A 24,306-nucleotide genomic window follows, 5' to 3' on the forward strand; every position below is an offset into this window, starting at 1 on the left:
TCAGTTCTTCATTCCCTTGGAGATTATCATCTTGTTCTCTTTTCTAAAACTCTAATTTCTGAGCCTAGGCTGTCTCTTAGGTTGACTTTCACTCAACTGGACTGCTCAGGTTCTAATTCTTTAGTCAAAGAGATACGGAGGCAGACATGACATGATTTGGGTTTTCTGAGATGGAGTCACTTATCAAAAATAAATTTCTCATAGCTTATCTCTTGAGCCTGAAATTATATTACCTGTGCTCATTCCATTGAGAAGCTATGTGTCTTTTGTAAAGAGCCTAGGTTTTGTAGTTAGAATTGACCTGCGTTCAACATTTTGAAATGCTTCAGCATATGCTAATACTTCGCTTCTTTAATTGAGTGTGTACACTAAGCTACATGCTTACAATTCAAGCATTATTCCATTTTTGTTATGCTGCTATAAAAGTTAAAAAAAATATTTCATTGACAATGTTATTTACACTGGCACACTGAAAGTTTTAATGTATAGTCCCAGGTTACTTTAACACATAATTTATGCCACTCAGGAGCACACACCCCTAGATGTGGTTAGGCAGGATTTTAAAGATACAAACCCTGGGTCCTCTCTTCTCAGGAAGCTAGGACAAGACAAGTATCATCATGTTCAGTTGCACTAGAGGATTTTTAACCTAGCATAATGCTGAAAGTGGTCTTTTTGGGTGAGAAGAATACTGCTCAATCTATACACCTAGGTCAGAATAGGGTAAGGCTTCGTCTAATGTTAGTGACAGGGATATGAGATAGGCAAACAGAACCTGACATCCTAACACTCTTTGAAGTGATGTTCTCAGAGTAGGGGAGAATGTTGTGCTCTGCCATCAATCCAACACATGACCCGACGAGACTGTTACATGAATTCCTCCTAGAATATTTTAATACCTGCCAACAGTAATCCTTTCATGCAAGGCCCTTGTTAAGTGGTATAACTAAATATAAGAATCACCTGAGATAGTAAAGGGAAATACCCATTTAATGTAAGCTGCTGCAAGCTTATACTGAATTTGGAATCTGAGATCATAAACTTGAATTAGGATGTGATCATAGGAAGTGAACAAGTACCTCTAAACTTTGGGATCTCATTTTCCACTCTATAAAATGAAAGGTACCAGGTACCTCAGTATTTAAAAATAATTAGCTGAGACATTTAGAAATATTTTAAACTTGTTTTACAAAATAGGTATCTAGGAACCTGAACAAATTATCTTTTGCTTTTATTTAAAAATAGATATCCAGAGATCATAAATATCCTTAAACTGTGCCACCCAAATCCTAATTGTAATGATTTACTAAATTTATTTAATCTCTGGCCTAACCTCACTGATCTCTCACAATGAAGGATGAAAAAGACTATGAAAACTAATGAGGCCCTTTTCACAGTAAAATGTATGCTCATTTAGAGGGCAAAGTCCTTTGCACTAATGGTAGTTCTAACTTCTATTTTGGAGTTATTGAAAGAAATAACTTAGATTGAAGACATTCCAAACTGTAAAATGAAACCTAGACAATACAAACAAATTATGTCACTATAACAATTTTCTATCTAACACCAGAGATCTAGGATTCTAGATTTATTGCTATTACATAAAGTAAAGTAGTCTACGGGTCTAGTTTCTATGGATACTTCTATTTATTTCTCTGTTCTTCAATTGATAATGGCAGCTTGGTAGTGTCATTTAAAAAGAACATAAAAATCCCAAGTGTTATCATAATTCTATCAGTAGTGAATCTCCCCACAACTCTATCTTCTCCTCTAGTCAAGAGATGCAGAGTCCTGGTATTGTAGCTTTAATAATATATTCTGATTTACATCCATTCGCTACTATAAATTTGATGGAGACACTTATTTTTCATCAGTTAATGAATATAATTTTCACAATTCTTTCTTTAACTTGCATAAAGTATTGGTAGTTTTAATTTTAAGTGCAAATTATGAAACCAACTAATGATGTTCAGCCCTATAGATTAGAGGAATTTCTATACAGTCATTTAAAATTTAAATAGTTTCCATGTCCCCATTGCTTGAATTTATAAATGGATGAAGGGTGTAGGAAACATAAATTGAGCATTCATTCCTATTTCTCATTGACTTGTTCTTATCTCAGTGTAATCTTGGAATTTCAAAAAGTGTTTAATTCTGCCAAGTGAAGGAAGTCCTCAACGCGTGACACAGTAATTAGATAATAGTTAATTAACCACTGTTAAACTATAAGTTGTAAGGTAGAATGGAGCTTCCCTTGTGGATCAGCAGTAAAAGAATCTGCCTGCAAAGAAGGAGACACAGCAGACACTGGTCGTATCTCAGGTTCAGGAAGATTCACTGGAAGAGGCATGACAATGCACTCCAGTATTCTTGCCTGGAAAATCCCATGGACAGAGGAGCCTGGTGGCCTATGGTCCATGAGGTCGCAAAGAGCTGGACACGACTGAAGTGAATGGGCATGTACATAAGATAGAATCTTTGTTCTTAAATTTGAGAAAAAAAAGTGTTAGATGTTTTAAGATGATAATTAGAGTTGTAAATCTGATGTTATTTTCATCATTAGTTAGATTCAATTTTTTGAGAAAACCCTAATATGAAAACATGATTAATGTTTAATCAGCTACTGTAGGAAACAGAATTAATTTAATGCAGCCAATCTTTGCATTTATGCTCTCCTCAAAGTAAGCAGTATCAATATTGATAAAATTTATGCTTCTCAAAACAATTTTCAACTTCCTGGCAAGGCCAACTAAAAATGTTTCGAATATTCCTTCTCACTTCTTTAAATGATCTCACTGAAAACAGAATTAGCGTAATTGTTGCTGCTGCTCCTGCCGCTAAGTAGCTTCAGTCGTGTCTGACTCTGTGCAACCCCAGAGATGGCAGCCCACCAGGCTCCGCCGTCCCTGGGATTCTCCAGGCAAGAACACTGGAGTGGGTTGCCATTTCCTTCTCCAATGCATGAAACTGAAAAGTGAAAGTGAAGTCGCTCTTCGCAACCCCCTGGACTGCAGCCTACTAGGCTCTTCCGTCCATGGGATTTTCCAGGCAAGAGTACTGGAGTGGGGTGCCACTGCCTTCTCCAGTGTAATTGTTACTGTCTATAAATCTCTCTTTCTCTGATTCTCTCCCTTATTTTCTGTCTCCTTTGCTCCCACCTTCCCTCCTTGAATTCCCAATCCTTTCACTTGAAGAAAAATTAGAGCTTGCTTCTATTATCAAAATCTATGCATCAATATTAAAGTACTTGAAACAAATATAATCTTTCACGTGCCTCTTCATGCTGATGAAAAGGTACTGAAGGCTCTAAAGCTGTTGTACATGAAGGATGCCACTGGATATTCCTGTCTTTCACATAAACTAAGGCATTTTTTTTCCCTTGATTTCCACTGACTATTCTTTTTTTTTTTTTTTCCTGCATGGTTTCTGCTTTTTCCACCATATTCTTAGGCATTATTTTTGTTTGTTTTGCTTCATATTCTCTTCTTGGATAAGATGATCTACTTCTAAATAATGAAATTGCTTGTGAAGTTCATGTTCTGAATTTTCTCTTGACCATCAAACCGTACTTTCTAATTGGTCACCAGAAACTTGATGATGTCTTCTTATCAACCATTCAGGTACAACTACTCTCAAACAGATTTATCCTTTTAGACTTTTCCTTAAATCCCTCATTCAGACCTAACATCCTTCCCTCAGAATGTGGAATTACCATATGCTGAAATGAAGTTGAACTCTTTGGAACCATAAAAAGGAGAACATACTTTGGAAGGAATGGAAGAACTCATCTAAGCAAATGGCTTTCAACTATGTGTGCTTACTACTATGTGCACACATATATGTTTGTGAACTTGAGTTAGAATTCTCTGTCCAAATATAATCTTAGACAGAAGTTCTATATAAGAAAGAAAGATAGGCTTTGTTCTATTTGAAATTGGAAGGTAAATAAAAAAGGTAAAACTCTCAACTGGTTACTACCCTTCCTCCTGCAGTTTAGCAGCCCCCAAGGATAGTTTTTAGAAATCTCTAGTTGTCATTGGAACACCATTTAGAAATCAGTTATCCAGCTGATCCCTTTATTCTACAGATGGAAGTTTTGGGGTCTAGCCAGACCCAAGGTCACAATGCTATTAAGTAGAAAATTTGGGCCTGGACCCAAGTCCCAGGCTCTACACACACTAAGCTGCCTGATGTCAGTCAGACATTTCTCAAATTGATTTGAGTGCATTGGTCACTGACTTAGCTCTCCTGTAATGAGGTTTTGAGTGTCCCTCAGCACCTCATTTGATTTCTATCAAACTCTTCAGCTGAATAAACTTCCACCCCCAGCCACCCACAAATACCACACACATGCTCTGATAGGTAGACTTTTTTTAAAAATCATATTCCATTTTTCATTCTATTTCTTCAAAGTATCCTAAAGCTGTGGTGAAAAAGAACTGAAGATGTAAAGAGGCTACCTCACTTCTCAGATATAGTTTGTGAGTGAGTCTCATGCTGTTTCTACCAGCTAAGCTTTTTGGCAGCCCACTCCAGTATCCCTGCCTGGAATACTTCATGGACAGAGGAGCCTGGTGGGCTACAACCCATGATGTCACAAAGAGTTGAACATGACTGAGTGACTAAGTACACACACACACACACACACACTTTCTGTATTTTCTCTCACATGACACATCCGTTAAAGAAATGTGTATCTCCAATGCCTTAATTTACTTTCTAAGAAAATTTTTCTGCCTCCTCTTTCACATCATTGCTAAATGACTCACTGAACAACTCGCCATGATGCAAAGGTAGTCTACACTATTGGAGAAACAGAGGAAAAGTTTTCTTTCCCCAGTTGATTGAGTGTGAAGCTTCTGAAGTATTTCTTGAATGCTCTTCTAATTCTTCACCATCCTTCTTCTAATTATCTCATTTTGGAACACTGCAAATTCATCCAATGAATAAACCCTCCAAACACCAATCTGATCATGCTGCTACAATGATAAAATTCTGTGGTCATCCTTGACTGTGTGAAGGAGATCCAATTACATTCATTTTCTTCAAAGATCTATTGCCATATTATCCCCATTCTTAATCCAGCTCAGACACCACCTGCTTTATGTTAACTCTTGCGGAATAGACTGAATAGTTTCATCCTGTATTCTTCTATATCACTCTAATAATTTATAAAGCAAATGCAAGACTATCTGTTAATTAAAATTATTGAGTTTTGGGGATATAAAACCCATGAATAAGATCCTACACATCTTAATTTCTTCCTGTATCCCTCTCCCTACAGTGGTTGTTTAATAAATATTTTGGGGGACTGAAAATGCACTACATTTAATGAATTAATCCCTGAATTGTGGATGACAGCTCTATTTAATTTCCCTTTGCCATATTAGAACACTTGGCATTATTCCTACTTGAATTGTCAGTTAACCTTTGTCTCTCAAAGTTAAATCTTCCTCCACTAAGAATAGATTATCTAAGGCTGAGGGCTTGTGAAACAAAGGTCAGATATACCAAAAGGAAGGAAAAAATACCAATGACTTAAGTTGTAAATACTGTGTTCATCTCTTGTCATGGGTTTCCTATTTTTTATAAAAAAATAATCAGAAGTTTCAGGAAGCTTCAATAAAGTGCTGTCAATTGATTTAATACATCTTTACACCTTTATTTTGTGCAATTTTAGCAATTTCTCTCCTAGGTCATCAGTATATTTTAATGTGGCATTTGCTAAGCCTCCTGGAGGTATCTTACTTTAAAAATATTCAAGCATGGATGTTTCTCTTTGACTGTTTGAATGGCTGATATCAATAGCGAACTGAACCTTAGCTCCAAAGAGTCAATGCTACCTGAAGCTAAATGATAGTATCAATAATAATACAAAAATAATATCTCATGTGGATAACTGACATTTTCTCAAACTTATTTAGTGTCAGTATACCATTTTTGGACTTCCCTGTGGCTCAGATGGTAAAGCGTCTGCCTACAATGTGGGAGACCTGGATTCAATCGCTGGGTTGGAGATTGGGGTTGGAGAAAGCAATGGCAACCCATTCCAGTATTCTTGCCTGGAAAATCCCATGGACGGAGGAGCCTGGTAGGCTACAGTACATGGGATCACAAAGAGTTGGAAACGACTGAGTGTCTTCATTTCATACCATTTTTAGAAAACTGCTGTTTTTTCTTTTATTATTTTAAACATATAATCTGAATAAAAATTGTGCTGCTCATTTAAACACAGATTCCAGACAATTACCCTAACTACTCCCAGCACTTCCAGACTGTTGTGTTTACGTGTCTCCTATGCAGAAAATCTTCACCAGACACAGAACATGAGCAGAGCAGAATAAATAATTCTAAATTATTAAATGAATTTTATATAAAACACATTTAATTTACGGAGTAAAACTTTTTTTCTGATAGGCAACATTAAGCATAAAATTTTCTTCTTGTTAAACTTTTATATACCTAAACGTGAGTTTTATAACTGTGCCTGCCATGTAGGCTGACATTAATACCACCATTTACTGTAAAAGCACAAATGAATGGAATTAGATATCTCTATGAGTATGCCACAGATGAGTATTTCCTAAGGAATGTTCTTTGTACACGGTCAATAAAAATAGTATTTTACAGCTCATTTTTTCCTCTGGTAAGTTCATTAAGCACTATAGGAATTCGAGTGTATAAGAAACACAGTAAAGATGTGCCATGCTTAATTCCAGTCCCAGTGCTGGTGAAGAGGCATTTTCAATTATGAAAAGAAAGTGGGAAAGGCTGTAGAAGAGATAATTTGAAGTTTTTAGGGGGACAGTTTCCCTATTGACACCTGATCAAAATACTCACCTTCTTTTTGGGCCTTATCAAGGACAGATATAATATCCCTTACAATCAACATAAACCAATACAGTATTGTAAAGTAAAATAAAGTAAAAAAAAAAAAAAAAAAAGAGTCAACTGAAAGATAGGAATTTTCAACACCTAAAGAGTAAATACAATCTGTATGAAACTTTGCCTAAAGCCAATGTGAAAAGCAGCCCATCATCCATTCAGATGTCTCCATAAGCAGGAGAAGCTATAAAGTTCAGAGTATGTCTCACTGTTTTAAAGTTTGTTTGTTTTTTATTCTTTCCCAAGCCATTCAAAATTAAATATATAGAAATTGATTGGAATTAAAAAAAAAAAGGTGAAGGAGTTCACAAACAGAATGGAGGCAGCAGCAGAAAATCTTGCATGCTAGGAATGAGATGAGCAATTGCAAAGTAATCTCAGGAACCCCTGAAAACTGCGCAACCTAACAGAGAATGATTCATTTAACAAGGAGCCCATAAAATATAGTTGACCTTGAACCATATGGATTCAAACTGCATGGATTATCAATAGACAAGCACTATAGCACTGTATGATCTTGGGTTGGTTAAATCTGAGGATGTAGAACCTCAGATATGAAGGAACCTAGAATATGGAGGGCCCTGATGAGTGAGTGAAGTTGCTCAGTCGTGTCCGACTCTTGGCGACCCCATGGACTATAACCTACTAGGCTTCTCCGTCCATGGGATTCTCCAGGCAAGAACACTGGAGTGGGTTACCATTTCCTTCTCCAGGGAATCTTCCCGACCCAGGGATCAAACCCAGGTCTCCCATATTGTAGGCAGATGCTTTAACCTCTGAGCTACCAGGGAAGACCATGGAGGGCCCTACTACAACTTTATTTAGAAAAACAAGTAGTGGACCACATTTTGCCCATAGGCTGTAGTGTGCTAACCTCAAACCTAGACTTCTGAAACCCTGTTTATTAAGAAAGAAAATCATAACAAATCTAAACTCTGTGAACTTACTATGAAATTAAGTTAAATCTACATATAGTTTATTTGTGTATACAAACAGTAATATATTTTCTAATGATTAAGGCAAAAAAAAAATTTTGGTTATTCCTTATTTTTCATGTCCGTGTATGCAGCTGACCCTTGAACAACATGGAGGCTAAGGATGCTGACTTCTGAGCTGTGGAAAATCAGAGTATAATGTTGTAGTAGGGCCCTCCATTATACTCTGATTTTCCACAGCTCAGAAGTCAGCATGCTTAGCCTCCATGTTGTTCAAGGATCAACTGCATACACGGACATGAGAAATAAAGAATAACCAAGATTTTTGCCTCAATCATTAGAAAATATATTACTGTTTGTATACACAAATAAATTATATGTAGATTTAACTTAATTTCATAGTAAGTTCACAGAGTTTAGATTTGTTATGATTTTCTTTCTTAATAAACAGGGTTTCAGAAGTCTAGGTTTGAGGTTAGCACACTACAGCCTATGGGCAAAATGTGGTCCACTACTTGTTTTTCTAAATAAAGTTTCATTAGAAAAGAGCAGTACCCAATTATTTTATTGCCATGGCAGTTTTCCTAGTGTATTAGCAAAGTAGAATAGTTGCAACAGAAACCATGTAGCCTGAAAAACTGAAAATATGTACTATTAGACTCTACAGGAAAAGATTTCTAACTTCTGTTCTCCATCAGTTATCTCCATTTGGAGGTTATGTGTTGAAACTTACAGTTTTGGAGTCAAGGAAGAAAATGAATTCTGTGTCCAGTAATTTAGGAACCAATTACATAAACTTTTTGGCTACATGGAAGCTTCCTCTGGTCAAATCATTGTCAACTCCTACATGTGTTAGTCTTACTTACGACTTCCTCTTGTATAAAGTGATCTATCACTCACTAGTGTCATTCTCTAAAACTTTAGTTCTAATAAGCACAATTTCATGAGTCTCTATACCTCTATAACTTGAAAATGGCAAAGAAGCAAATCCAATATGACAATCATTTGTCTTTTGCTCTCATGCTCATTAACTATTCTTATTAGTTGTGTACCATAGTCCTATATTATCAAGAACTTTCATTTCACAGATGGGAATACTTGCACAGACACTTAACTATCATAATTATAGTATCCAGTCAGGTAGATACTGAAAGAGAAAATTTCAAACTAACTTTCTCAATTTGTCACCTTCTCTTTGCACGTATATTTATATTGCTAGCTCCAGTTTAATCCTCTCAATCTTGCTCCATTTCCTGCTTTATAAAATGCTCCTCTACCTTAACAGGGAAGAAAAAAATTATCAAATTTGTATCGAGTCAAATTTGTATATTTGCCCGCCAGACGTCTCACCATGGAATTCCACAGATCACCAGGCTCACTATTTGTATTTTCAAGGCATAATGCAGGCTTCAAAGTTTAGTATAAACCTACAAGTTTTCAGGTCATGCAAAGGAACACATGCAAGCTCAGGAGCGCCAAAGGACTTGATGCAGAACAATATTACAGGAGGCGATGGGATGTTATTCAGCAAGCCCTCTGAAAATTGAAAATCTATAACATTTATATTTATATAAATATATAACATCTATTTCTGCTTTATGGACTATGCCAAAGGCTTTGACTGTGTGGATCACAATAAACTGTGAAAGATTCTAAAAGAGATGGGAATACCAGACCACCTGCCCTGCCTCTTGAGAAACCTATATGCAGGTCAGGAAGCAACAATTAGAACTGGGCATAGAACAACAGACTGGTTCCAAATAGGAAAAGGAGTATGTCAAGGCTGTATATTGTCACCCTGCTTATTTAACTAATATGCAGAGTACATCATGAGAAATGCTAGGCTGGAGAAAGCACAAGCTGGAATCAAGATTTCTAGGAGAAATATCAATAACCTCAGATATGCAGATGACACCACCCTTATGGCAGAAAGTGAAGAGGAACTAAAAAGCCCTTTGATGGAAGTGAAAGAGGAGAGTGAAAAAGTTGGCTTAAAGCTCAACATTCAGAAAATGAAGATCATGGCATCTGGTCCCATCACTTCATGGGAAATAGATGGGGAAACAGTGGAAACAGTGTCAGACTTTATTTTTGGGACTCCAAAATCACTGCAGATGGTGATTGCAGCCATGAAATTAAAAGACACTTACTCCTTGGAAGGAAAGTTATAACCAACTTAGATAGCATATTAAGTAGCAGAGACATTACTTTGCCAACAAAGGTCTGTCTAGTCAAAGCTATGGTTTTTCCAGGGATCATGTATGTGTGTGAGAGTTGGACTGTGAAGAAAGCTGAGTGCCAAAGAATTGATGCTTTTGAACTGTGGTGTTGGAGAAGACTCTTCAGAGTCCCTTGGACTGCAAGGCGGTCCAACCAGTCCATCCTAAGGGAGGTCAGTCCTGGGTGTTCATTGGAAGGACTGATGCTAAAGCTGAAACTCCAATACTTTGGCCACCTCGTGGGAAGTGTTGACTCATTGGAAAAGATTCTGATGCTGGGAGGGGTTGCGGGCAGGAGTAGAAGGGGATGACAGAGGATGAGATGGCTAGATGGCATTGACTCGATGGACATGAGTTTGAGTGAACTCTGGGAGTTAGTGATGAACAGGGTGGCCTGGCATGCTGCGATTCGTGGGGTCACAAAGAGTCGGACATGGCTGAATGACTGAACTGAACTGAACTGAAATGTATAACAGATAAGTGATAATATTTTGAGGATTATTTTAACTGTTGCCAAAATTTTAGGCTAAAATTTATGTGTATTTTCCAGCAAGTATGTGAAGGATTTTCATTTTAAAAGATTTAATTGCAACAATTAATATCTCAGTATATTCATTTTTTAATTAAGAACTTGACTGTGATTACTAAATGTTTTTTAAAACTTATCTGTATTCTAGACACATAAAATACACTTCATTAGTGATAACAATAAAATAAAACAAACCAATAAAACTTGCCTATATTAATATCAGCTGATATTAATTCTACATAAAAAGCAATAATCACATAGTATTTCTGGGACTTCCTTCATCCTGTATATTCTACCAAATGTATTCTCACTTCACTGCCACTGTCACAGTGCTACTTCCATCAAGATTTAACTCAAATGTTGTTTTTCTGTGGAATTTTCCTGGGCCAACAGTTTGTCAATGTTGACAAAAACATTCACGATTCCTACAGAAGTCTAATCAAATTTTAAGTACAGTATCTATTCCGCTATACCTTATGCCTAGTTTTTAAATCATCTGACAGCTAAGTAATTTGACAGCTTAGACTCTAAGCTCCCAATGGGCACGGCCCAGTATCTGTCACCATGAGACATATAACCAGACACACAGAGCAGTAACATAGTAAAAGAATCTGCAAGGAACATGAATTCTAAATTGACAGAACAACAAACACTCTCAATAAAACAGTTTGCATGTTTGTAGAATCAAGAGGAAAAAATACTTCTAATAAGGAATTAAAGTAAAAAGAAGAGATAATCTCTTATCACATATATCATAATTTTCATTATTCAATCAGATGCAGGAGGCAAACTCCAAAACACATGGAGCCTCTCTCTTTAAAATTTTTTTTTAGTTAAATCATTGTCTTTTAAAAATATTAATAATTCTGTAAACTAGGATTTACCTTCCTGAGGTATTTTATATTTCAATATTAAGGTCCTCAAAAGCAGATCTGGAAATGCACTTCTGTCATTTAAAGAAACAGTTTTCAATCTATTAGGCAGAACCATCTTAATGGCACTTCATTCTCATCTTAATGAATTTCATATATGTATCTTAAAACAGTAACAACTAAGATTCAATATAAAATTCTGTATGGAAAACAAAGGTTAGAATTTTTTAATTTAAAATTTCATCCTAAATTTGCTTACATTTAACATATACACAGTTTAACAAATAAGAAACAATTATAAATTCCCTAAACTAGTATAATTGACAAAACCCAAAATGGCCTCACATTATGTACTTATGTCTAAACAGTAGTTTCCTTTTCTTTGACTTCACTCACCCAATTTGTGTGAATTTCCTCTGAATTCTATATGGTTCATAGAATTAATATAGTTCAGGATTTTCCTGCATGCTATCAGTTCAATTCAGTTCAGTCACTTAGTCATGTCCGACTCTTTGGGACCCCATGGACTGAAGCACGCCAGGCTTCCCTGTCCATCACTAACTCCTGGAGCTTGCTCAAACTCAGGTCCATCAAGTCAGTGATGCCATCCGTCATAGCATCCTGCATGCTATAGCTTGTTCAAACTCTATTTCCCAGTAATCTCTCTGTATTTCATATCAAAGCCTTCTTTAAGTATTTTCCCTACTTTGCAGGGATAAATACAATTTTTATTGATACCAACTGAATCACACAACCTCTGGTCTAGAGATCTTTATGCTGCACTCTGGTACTCTACTGTACTGTGAGCAAAATGAAACATCAAATCCAGTTTCAGCATGAAAACAGAATATGAAATCTCCTTCAGTGACTTATCCTTTCAACACCATCTTCTGTGAATCTCCATCAAAGTACAATTCCCTGCAGAGATTGCCCTGCAAGCATGTCACCTGTGCAGCCATGTTTAGAAAGGCCTCCTCACTTGGTTTAATGCTTTGATACTGCCATCAAGAAATTCTTATCAAGTTCTGAACAGGGGACATGCCTTAACAATTTTGCACTGGACACCACAAATTATGGAGCCAGTCCTGTCCCTGAGAGTTGTAGCACATTAAATCATAGTATAAATTGGTCTTTTGAATGACTTTTCTTAAAGTCAGTAAAGTCAGGAATTACAACACCAAATGTCTATCTTGGGAAGGTAATAATGAGAGGAGGAAAGCAAACCTAAAGGGAAAGCTACATGCACAAATAAGTTTATTGTTTTGATTTAATAATCATTTATTATCTTCTAAGTGCCATGTAATGTTTCAAAGGCTGAGATCACAACAATGAACAATACGGACAAGTTCCCAGACTTCATGGAGTTTCCACTCAAGTGAGGAGACAGGCAACCAGGTCTGTCTGTGGTGGGTAGGGCAGAAAAGCGAAATGTTTTGGAAAAGGATTTAACATATCTCCTTCAGAGATATCCTATGACATCCCTTATATGTGGAATCTAAAAAGAAATGATACAAATGAACTTACTTACAAAACAGAAAGAGACAGACAGAAAACAAACTTATGGCTCCCGGGTTGGGGTGGGGGGAGGAAAGGACAGTTAGGGATTTGGGGAAGGTCATTTGGGGAAGGTACACACTGCTATATTAAAAATGGATAACCAGCAAGGAGCTATCGTATAGCACATAGAACACTACTCAGTGTTATGTTCCAACCTGGATGGGAGGGGACTTTGGGGGGAGAATTGATACATATATATGTATGGCTGAGACCCTTCACTGTTCCCTGAAGTTACTACAACATTGCTAATTGGCTATACTTCAATACAAAATAAAATGTTTAAAACAAACAAACAAACAAAAATGTATCTCCTTTATTTTGGGTATTATCACCTTTGGTGACCAGACAAAATGTTAATGGTTAAAAAAACACTATTACAACCACATTTTTATTACTAAGAGGTAATTTTGAGTGTTTTCATCTTTTAGCATTTTCCTGGGAAAATTTTTGGAAATTTCATAAATTAATGCTGGTCATTTACAACACATAGTTTCAAACTGGCAATATTATTAGGTTATATAAAAATGAGTGTTAGGACTCATTTGGTGAATAATTATATAGAGCTCCTGTATCCTCTCCTCCCTCCTCTCTCTAAATTTAATTGTATATAGACTGTGCTCTGTTTGGAAAGGAACACTGACTCTTTGCATATGAGTTTGTGTCACCAGTTCCAAGAAAGAAACAAGCAAAAACCAGGCAAACAAACAAAGCACTGGTCATGACTGAATGTAGACCACTTGAAAATTGTCTCTCATAAATAAGGGCAAATTCCACGGATCTCACAAAATTGTTCTTACTCTTATAGGAATTATCATATATCGGGTGTCCCCTAGCATGTTGATGTAGGCATTCAATGGCTATTTTGCTGATTGAATAAATACATAAATGAATGATGACTGAATAGATCAACAGATTTCCTTATATATCCTAAAATTAGTCCATCTCCTAGGGATAGCACTAATTTTGAATAAAATAGTTATTGTTGTGGTTTTTGTTTGTTTGTTACCCAGGAAAGAACATCTTTCCAAACACAAGTACCATCCATCACTCTAGAATTGAATATTCCTTAGAAATGATCTAGAATGGTGAAAAGCAAGCACATTTGGCCACCAGAAGTATGGCCTATATCCCTTAAGAAGTAAAATAAATTCAGTGTGTATTGCAATTGAATCATGAGAAGACACAAAATCACAAGTCCATCTGTTAACACACAACAATCAAAATACTGCCTGACTGGAAAGAAGACGTTGACTATTTTAATTCCTTCAAAACAGTATGTTTGCAATCTACATTTGTGCTCTTTGTTTTCAACACATATTACTCACCCTCGGATTATATGAAAATTCTAAATTAAACCTCAATCTAGTTAACAAGCTGTCAAAACAAATAAAGCTACACTGGAGTTCTCCAAATGCATACTCACTGCAGTTCATAAAATTGCAGGGCTTCAAAACATCCTAAGAATTACGCTAACATGTCCTCCATGCCAAAGCCCTGCAATTGTCCTCACCTAAGGATGTTCATTTGATTGAGAGAAAATTGATAACATAATTTTGGTCTTAATAGAAGAAATTTCTATTAAGAAATTTCCAATATATTTTTATATTTAGTCATTCTCATTGTGAAGAGATCCTAACATAAAGGTCTACAAAGAGTCACATCTGATTACAATTTTAACATATCTTCTTTTATCTTGGTGGAAAATATATTTCTTATATAACTTATATTTTAATACTTAACTTATCTCTTGATATTTTATCCTTAGGAATAAATAGTTTCTGTTTGTTTCAATTTTCTGAAAATTGTCCCAATTCTTTCAACATTTGGTATTCAACTTTATCAATTAATATAATTACAGGCTTTACAGAGAGTTCCTAGTTAATAATTTAAAACCTGGTACCATCTAATCCAGAAGTCTGTGTCTATTATAGCCCACACTATTAATTTTATTTGCATTATTTCTGTAAAACCTCATGTAAATCTAAACAAAACTTCATGTAAATCTAAATCTAATCAAAAATCAAAAGTCTCTTAACATGATATTTATTGGGCATTTGGAATGTTAAGATTTTGGCTTCAGGAAACTTTTTGAAAATCTTAGCTTGACTGAAGACTATTTTATATATTCAACATAAAAAAAAAGGTTTTCAATGTGAACATCTTTTAAATCATAAATATGCTTCTTACCTGTGCTGCTGGATATATTAACATCAATACTGATATCAGATATTCCGCCTCCCTTCAGAGATGCTACACATGTGTATGTCCCAAAATCCGTGAATTTTAAATCAATGATGTCCAAGTTGGTCGTTCCCGGGGAGACATCCGGATCAGTCTGCGTAATAACCATCCGCTCAGAACTTCTTAACGGACGACCATTTTTAAACCAACTAAATGTTAACTCCTCAGAAGGAACAGCTTCTACTTGGCAAGATATTTTCACCTCACGCCCAATCTGGATGTTGTCATCTTTGTGATAAGGATCTGGTGTGATCCAAAATCGTCCTTTTTTTAATGCTAAAACATAAAAATTCCATAAGTAATTAGTGTTATTTTCATAATGTTAGGGATTAATTCACTATATATAGGTAGTCATCTCTGGTCTGAAATAAAGTAAAACAAAATAAAATAAAATGTATATGTGTTTCTTCAATTTCCAAGTAGTGTACATATTAATAAAATTCTTTTAGGTAATTTAGAAACAATCTAAGTAACTAAATTACTTACAGACTCTAAAATGGATTTTTATAAATCGGACAATATTTTCCAGGAATATAAAAATGCTTTAAATATATATATATGATACTTAAACATTGTTGCCTTTGAATTTTGAACAAATGATGAAATATGTTTATATAAAGTCATTTAGGTATTAGAATTAAAAATAATTATCTGGATCATTCAGCCCAATTTCTTACCTATGTCATACCTATTATGGCATCATTTCTCAAATAACTCAAATACTGTGAAAATTTCATATTAAAGAAAATTTTAAAGTTCTGTTTACATGCTGACCAAAACTAGTTTGGTAAGAATTCAGTAACTTCATATCACTTCATATTCATGAGGCACTTTCATATAGTATTGAAATAAACTGAATTGAAGAAAAATGTTTTCTCAAAAAAATTGCTAGGATAGCTCTGTTCCACCATACATAGATGTCTTCAGTAGAAACCGTTTACTGGCTCTCTCATGCAGGTGGCCAAAGAACCTCTTGGCAGATGGCTTGGAAAATATGCTGTGTTTGTATCCTAACAGCAGTGCCTTCTGGGTCTAAGGTCATTGCTGTTCTCACGGCCTGTGTCAGTAATCACGACTACCTGAAACTGCCAGAAGAGCATCTATTGTTTCTTTTTTTAAGGGCTTCAGTTCTGAACTCTGAATGATCTGATGGTATTCAGTTTGTAATATAGCTTTGTTTTGTTTTTTTTAAATTGCAGTAATACTGTTATGTACACATTTCTCTCTTCTCCAATACCCTATCCATGCCCCTCTCCAACATCATCATGTCTACACAATGAAATGGAGCATATGCACTGAAACATAATTATCAGAATAAAATAGTGTTCATTCTCTTTTACCATTAAACCTAAATATATGATGACACCAGCAAAAATGTTGTGAGTTTAGAGGACCTGCAGATATTGGAGGCCTACTAATTGCATTCTGGGCAGACTTTCTTGAGTTTAACTTGATATTCCTCAGTTCAAAAAAGGCCAGGAAATACCACAGATTTAGAACTATTTGAGAACACACTAGAAATTAATTCATTTTTAAATCATAAAGAGATATTTTAATTTTCTTTACTTTTCAGCCTCAAGTATTTTCATCTGCTTTCTTGTTTGTATCTTAAGAAGAGATAAATGAATATCACAAAAGGTGTTTGTATGTCTTTTTTTTTTAATTCAAGAAATATTTATGGGGCTCGTATTCAGAACTAGGCACTGGCAAGACTCATAACATGAGATGAACAAAATAGACATAACTTCGATTCTTACATATGGCAAATTGTATATTCATAATTTATAGTTCAATCTATCTAAACTGTACATATGATACTTATGTCTAAAAATATATGAAATGTTTAATGAGTTTAAAGAAGTCTGAACCACAGAGGAGAATCCTCCAAAATATTGTTTTAGAAAATGCACAAGGCTGCAGTCTTAACAAAATCACCGGAAGACAAATATTTAAGTCAGGTTCTTATATTGCTGTTTGTTACATCTTCCAAATATAACTGATGAATCTTATTTATTCCAACCATAACTTTATCAGTACATGACTCTAGGATGAAATCAGCAGAAATTATGTAATTCCTTATGTAGAGTCACATTTATATATTTTAATAAGGAACTGAAGCATGTGACTTTACATTATATCTAGAAAGCGTAATGTGTTAAAAAAATCTCCACATCTGGCTACTTACATCTGATATGAAATACTGTACACATATAATTCAAATATAGTTGAAGTTCTACAGCACAAACAAAATTATAAGATCACAGAATGTCATTTTCTTTTATTTAATAGACCTAAAACACAGTCCATGGGGTCACTAAGTCGGATATGACTGAGTGACTTCACTTTCACTTTTCACTTTCATGCATTGGAGAAGGAAATGGCAACCCACTTCAGTGTTCTTGCCTGGAGAATCCTAGGGACGGGGGAGCCTGGTGGGCTGCTGTCTATGGGGTCACATAGAATCGGACACGACTGAAGCGACTTAGCAAAACATAGTACGTCAAGGGGCATTTACTTTCATTAGCACTCACAACATTTAAACTAAAGTTTCCTTTCATTTGGTAAGAATTTTCCTTATCCTGTTTCTATAGAGAAATAATAATCCTACATTTAAAAAGATGAAACTGATGATACATAATTTTCAAAGATAAAAAATTATATACATATTAATAAGTTCATATGGAGGTACATTTAGGATAAATTCCACTCAGAAGTTTTAAATTGGTTGTCATATACAAACACCACAAAAACCCCCTGATGTTTCAATGATTAAAATTTATTGATGAGGTAGCTATTGTTTTCTAGCTCTGTTCTCTGTACAGTGACATATTAAAGGGATACTGATGTTGAGAGAACTGCAAACTCATCAGACAAATGAGATTTAAACTACTAAACCATTCAAAAGCCACTGATAAAAATCAAGAAGATATTAATATCTATGTTATACATCCTGGACTGTTTTATTCATGAGAGAGAACTTTTAAAATTCAAAGTAAAAATATTAAATATTATAAGTGTAATAAATTCATAAATAAAATTATATTTTTAATATAGAGCAATATAACCAAGTAGACTTTAAAGACTGAACTCCTTGCCACAAATATTTGTTGATCTCAGTATCAGACAATTCTACTATTTGGCCAAAGTCAATCATATTAGTCTCTCAAAAGATAGACTCTGAGAGGGACAAGAGGGACAAGTTAGTCTGGCAATGAGCAAATGGTGAGGAATATCAGAATAAGTAGCATGGATTAATTGACTCTGGAGCTAGCTCTTTTGAGTTTGTTTTATATTACTCCATAACAAAATAACTGGTTTTACATACAGAACAGAAATGTTCTAAAGGAAAACAGTATGTGTGTGTGTGTGTGTGTGTGTGTGTGTAGCCATCTGACAAATTTACTTAATTTTCTAACTTACTTTAGGTGCTCAGCTCAGAGGTTAAAGTGTCTGCCTCCAATGTGGGAGACCCGGGTTCGATCCCTGGGTCAGGAATATTCCCCTGGAGAAGGAAATGGCAACCCACTCCAGTATTCTTGCCTGGAGAACCCCATGGACTGAGGAGCCTGGTGGGCTGCAGTCCATGGGGTCACAAAGAGTCGGACATGACTGAATGACTTTACTTACTTACTTACTTAGCTCTGTTAACTAGGCACAGGTACATTAATAACTTGAAACCCCATTCCAGTTTTTCATTTCTATGTGGTCCAATATGGGCAATCTAATTTTTTTTTTCAATATGGGCAATCTAATTTTTATGGGTCAAGTGCATCATTTATAAAAATAGGAGGTGATAGTATTAGACTCCCTCTGAGACCCATTTTGAGAAATAACTTATTAACAATAGTGTAGATCTTTGAAAATATAAAGTGTTTAATATAGTTAATCAACTGGGAAACAGGTTTCTTCATTTATAATTAAACACACTTTTCCAGTGAACAATTTATAGTAGTTCATGCAATGTTAATTTAAAGTCATTTCCTGCGACCAGTTAAGATTTCAAATACTTAAAATCAATCTGTGATTAGTACCAGAATATAACAGCGCTGCAATAGACATAACAAGACTCTGAAGAACTAAAGAAACTCTATGGAGAAAAAGAGGAGAAATCCCTTTCCCCAAATGCAATTTCTTAGCCTGAATATAGAAAATCCCATAACACCAGCTTCAGAGAACATTAGATTTAGCTTAATGTATCATAAATTGTGATGGATGAACCTCAAAAGGTACTTGTTTAGTCTGGCAATGCATGTAAAAGAACTGGCATCAAGCTGCGCCTCTGTTCTGGATAATCAGCTTAGAAACACTGCAGTATAACCCACAGCCCCCTTTCATAATATTGTGAGAACTGAATGCAATTGGCCTGCATTCACTTTCCAGATATTACTTGCCAGGACATTCTCATTGCACTCACTGAAGCCCTCTACTTTGAGATTTACAAAGGTACTTTCTGAATAGAATGAAACCAGTGTATAAATGAAAGCCCACTGCAAAGATCTGGGTACAGCTTGCTGCTGACCTTGTCCTAGAGAGAAAAGTGGATTTTTGCTTGTGGATGACTAAAGTTCCAAGGCAGACTTCAATTATTTAAAAGTGATTACTTCTTGAGTTTATCCTTGAGCTAAAGACCAGTGGCTTTGGAGAAGTCTAGGCTCATGGCTTCCAGGAATACAATATGCATATAAAGACAATGGGGGTACTATGGGATTATATCTTGTCTAGCGTTATAGATTTAAAATGATAAAATGTACTAATTGTTTGTGATATGTTCCAATAATTATATAATGCATATTAGTACATTTTGAAATAAAATTTCTACTTGAACAAAAATGAACATTAAATAACATTTTTTTAATGTTTTAAATTTTAATGAGAAAATATCTCTTTGAAGAGAAGAAATATCAGGTATCAGCTTCTGAACATCTGCTAAGAATCTGTTTCAGAAGGATGGTAAGAGACAGATTGACCACTGACCATCATTCCAAGTAGATAAATTAGTTTAAAACCTCCAAATACATCACTTATTATCATCTCAGTAGGATTCTAGTCAACATGAAACATTGATAAATGTTGCTAAGGAGAATGGATCTAGAGATAATTAATAGTGTAATCAGATAAATAAAAATGGATTCTATTCATGTATTCTCTGTAAAGGACAATGAATATATCTGAGTGAAAAAAGTACTTGCTAGTCCCACAGGATGCTAGCTAAATAAAGAACTGGAAACATATTACATCAGCAAAGCAATCTGCAATAGTAAATGACAGTAGATAACAATCTGTCTTGGGGATTTCCCAGGTGGTGCTCATGGTAAAGAATCCATGTGCTGATGATGCAGGAGACGTAGAAGATGGGGGTTTGATCCCTGGGTTGGGAAGATCCCCTACAAGAGAGTATGGCAACCCACTCCAGTATGCTTGCCTACAGAATCCCATCGACAGAGGAACCTGGTGGGCTACAGTTCATACGGTTGCAGAGTCAGACAGGACTGAAGCAACCTAACACACACACACACACGAATAATCAGTCTTAATAGAGTTAAATGCCTACCTGTCTTCTTAAAGAGATTGTGAACACCTGGGGACTGGGCCCATGCCTAAACCCTCCTTTTTGTCCCCAATCCAAAACCTGGTTCCTTGGTTCCTCAGTTCCTTGTTACATTCGGTATTTAACAGTTTTCATTAAAACAGATTAAAGTTGACTTACTTGTCAACTTTACAGCATTGACTTTACAGATTCCAATTGTTTCCATTCAGTCTGATCTGTCTATGTTAACTTTGTTCCTGCTTGGTAGTCTTACATTCTAAGATGCAAGGGTGAAACAAGATAGAGAAAATAAATTTCTCGATATCCTCTAGGATTCAAGGGTTTTGTTTAGCGAGCAAAATATATTTGATGAAATAACAGGATTAATGTACAGAAAATTCAGGAGACCTCATTCTATCACACTTACTGAATAGCTAACTTTGTGTCCCAGCCATACAATGGTACAAGAAAACCAGCTGCAAACATGGTATCATTGACTCATCCCTGCTTCATAAAGAGATGGAATTTCATGCAAAAGGGCTTGTTCATATGCTTTCAAAAAAAGGTTAATAAAAATCATGTTAAAAAATAACAAAAAAGAACAAATAAACTGAGGATTGAATACGACAGTAAAATTTTTACTTTTCCACAGAACTTTGAACATATTAAAATGCACATTAAAATATTCTTATTATTCATTTGTAAAGTCATGTCGGACTCTTTGTCAGACATGGACTGCAGCTAACCAGGCTCCTGTGTTCTCTACTATCTCCTGAGTTTCCTAAAATTCCTGTCCTTTAAGTCAGTGATGCTATCTAACCATATCATTTGCTGTTGCCTTCTTCTCCTTTTGCCTTCAATTTCCCAACATCAGGGTCTTTTCCAAAGAATTCGTTCATCATATTAGGTGACCAAATATTTGGAGCTTCACCATCCGTCTTTCTAAGGAATATTCAGGGTTGATTTCCTTTAGGATTGACTGGCTTGACCTTCATGCTGTCTAAGGGTCTCTCAAGAGTCTTTTCCAGCACCACAGTTCAAAAGAGTCAATTCGTTGGTGCTCAGCCTTCTTTATGGTCCGCCTTTCACATCTGTACATGACTACTGGAAAAACCACAACTTTGACTGTGTGGACCTCTGTCAGCATAGTGACATCTTTGCTTTTTAATAACACTGTCTAGGTTTGTCATTTCTTTTCCATCGGGATGGTCTTGATCCCTGTCTCCCCTACAACGTTACGAACCTTCATCCATAATTCATCAGGCACTCTATCTATCAGATCTAGTCCCTTATATCTATTTCTCACTTCCAGTGTATAATTATAAGGGATTTGATTTAGGTCATACCTGAATGGTCTAGTGGTTTTCCCTACTTTCTTCAATTTAAGTCTGAATTTGGCAATAAGGAGTTCATGATCTGAGCCACAGTCAGCTCCTGGTCTTGTTTTTGTTGACTGTATAGAGCTTCTCCATCTCTGGCTGCAAAGAATATAATCAATCTGATTTCAATGTTGACCATCTGGTGATGTCCATGTGTAGAGTCTTCTTTTGTGTTGTTGGAAGAGGGTGTTGCTATGACCAGTGCATTTTCACGGCAAAACTCTATTAGTCTTTGCCCTGCTTTATTCCACATTCCAAAGCCAAATTTGCCTGTTACTCCAGGTGTTTCTTGACTTCCTACCTTTGCATTCCAGTCCCCTATAATGAAAAGGATATCTTTTTTGGTTGTTAGTTTTAAAACGTCTTGTAGGTCTTCATAGAACCGTTCAACTTCCGCTTCTTCAGCGTTACTGGTTGGAGCATAGACTTGGATAACTGTGATATTGAATGGTTTGCCTTGGAAACAAACAGAGATCATTCTGTCATTTTTGAGATTGCATCCAAGGACTGCATTTCAGACTTTGGTTGACCATGATGGCAACTCCATGTCTGAGGAGGCCTTACAAATAGCTGTGAAAATAAGAGAAGTGAAAAGCAAAGGAGAAAAGGAAAGATATAAGCATCTGAATGCAGAGTTCCAAAGAATAGCAAGGAGAGATAAGAAAGCCTTCCTCAGAGATCAATGCAAAGAAATAGAGGCAAACAACAGAATAGGAAAGACTAGAGATCTCTTCAAGAAAATTAGAGATACCAAGGGCATATTTCATGCAAAGATGGGCTCAATAAAGGACAGAAATGGTATGGACCTAACAGAAGCAGAAGATATTAAGAAGAGGTGGCAAGAATACACAGAAGAACTGTACAAAAAAGATATTCATGACCAAGATAATCACGATGGCGTGATTACTCACCTAGAGCCAGACATCCTGGAATGTGAAGTCAAGTGGGCCTTGGAAAGCATTGCTACAAACAAAGCTAGTGGAGGTGATGGAATTCCAGTTGAGCTATACAAATCCTGAAAGATGATGCTGTGATAGTGCTGCACTCAATATGCCAGCAAATTTGGAAAACTCAGCAGTGGCCACAGGACTGGAAAAGGTCAGTTTTCATTCCAATTCCAAAGAAAGGCAATGCCAAAGAATGCTCAAACTACCACACAGTTGCACTCATCTCACACGCTAGGAAAGTAATGCTCAAAATTCTCCAAGCCAGGCTTCAGCAATACACGAACTGTGAACTTCCTGATGTTCGAGCTGGTTTTAGAAATGGCAGAGCAACCAGAGATCAAATTGCCAACATCCACTGGATCATCAAAAAAGCAAGAGAGTTCCAGAAAAACATCTATTTCTGCTTTATTGACTATGCCAAAGCCTTTGACTGTGTGGATCACAACAAACAGTGGAAAATTCTGAAAGAGATGGGAAACTAGACCACCTGACCTGCCTCTTGAGAATCCTATATGCAGGTCAGGGAGCAACAGTTAGAACTGGACATGGAACAACAGACTGGTTCCAAATAGGAAAAGGAGTACGTCAAGGCTGTATATTGTCACCCTGCTTATTTAACTAATATGCAGAGTACATCATGAGAAATGCTGGGCTGGAAGAAGCACAAGCTGGAATCAAGATTGCTGGGAGAAATATGAATAACCTCAGATATGCAGATGACACCACCCTTATGGCAGAAAGTGAAGAGGAATTAAAAAGCCTCCTGATGAAAGTGAAAGGGGAGAGTGAAAAAGTTGGCTTAAAGCTCAGCATTCAGAAAACGAAGATCATGGCATCTGGTCCCATCACTTCATGGGAAATAGATGGGGAAACAGTGGAAACAGTGTCAGACTTTATTTTTTTGGGCTCCAAAATCACTGCAGATGGTGACTGCAGCCATGAAATTAAAAGATGCTTACCCCTTGGAAGAAAAGTTATGACCAACCTAGATAACCTATTGAAAAGCAGAGACATTACTTTGCCAACAAAGGTCCGTCTAGTCAAGGCTATGGTTTTTCCTGTGGTCATGTATGGATGTGAGAGTTGGACTGTGAAGAAAGCTGAGCGCCGAATAATTGATGCTTTTGAACTGTGGTGTTGGAGAATTCTCTTGAGAGTCCCTTGGCCTGCAAGGAGATCCAACCAGTCCATTCTGAAGGAGATCAGCCCTGGGAT

At 36.1% G+C, this 24,306-nt stretch overlaps 1 protein-coding gene across 1 annotated transcript in view; it reads right to left on the reverse strand.

Moving 5' to 3' along the window:
• Positions 1 to 24,306, reverse strand: part of MDGA2 (MAM domain containing glycosylphosphatidylinositol anchor 2) — a 925,916-nt gene that overhangs the window by 251,606 nt on the left and 650,004 nt on the right. The window contains exon 7 of the mRNA XM_042252298.2: positions 15,185 to 15,514. Within this exon, the coding sequence (XP_042108232.1) occupies positions 15,185 to 15,514 (330 nt within the window). The remainder of the gene's footprint in view (positions 1 to 15,184; positions 15,515 to 24,306) is intronic.

This window comes from Ovis aries, chromosome 7 (assembly GCF_016772045.2).
Source record: "Ovis aries strain OAR_USU_Benz2616 breed Rambouillet chromosome 7, ARS-UI_Ramb_v3.0, whole genome shotgun sequence".
NCBI classification, from domain to species: domain Eukaryota; kingdom Metazoa; phylum Chordata; class Mammalia; order Artiodactyla; family Bovidae; genus Ovis; species Ovis aries.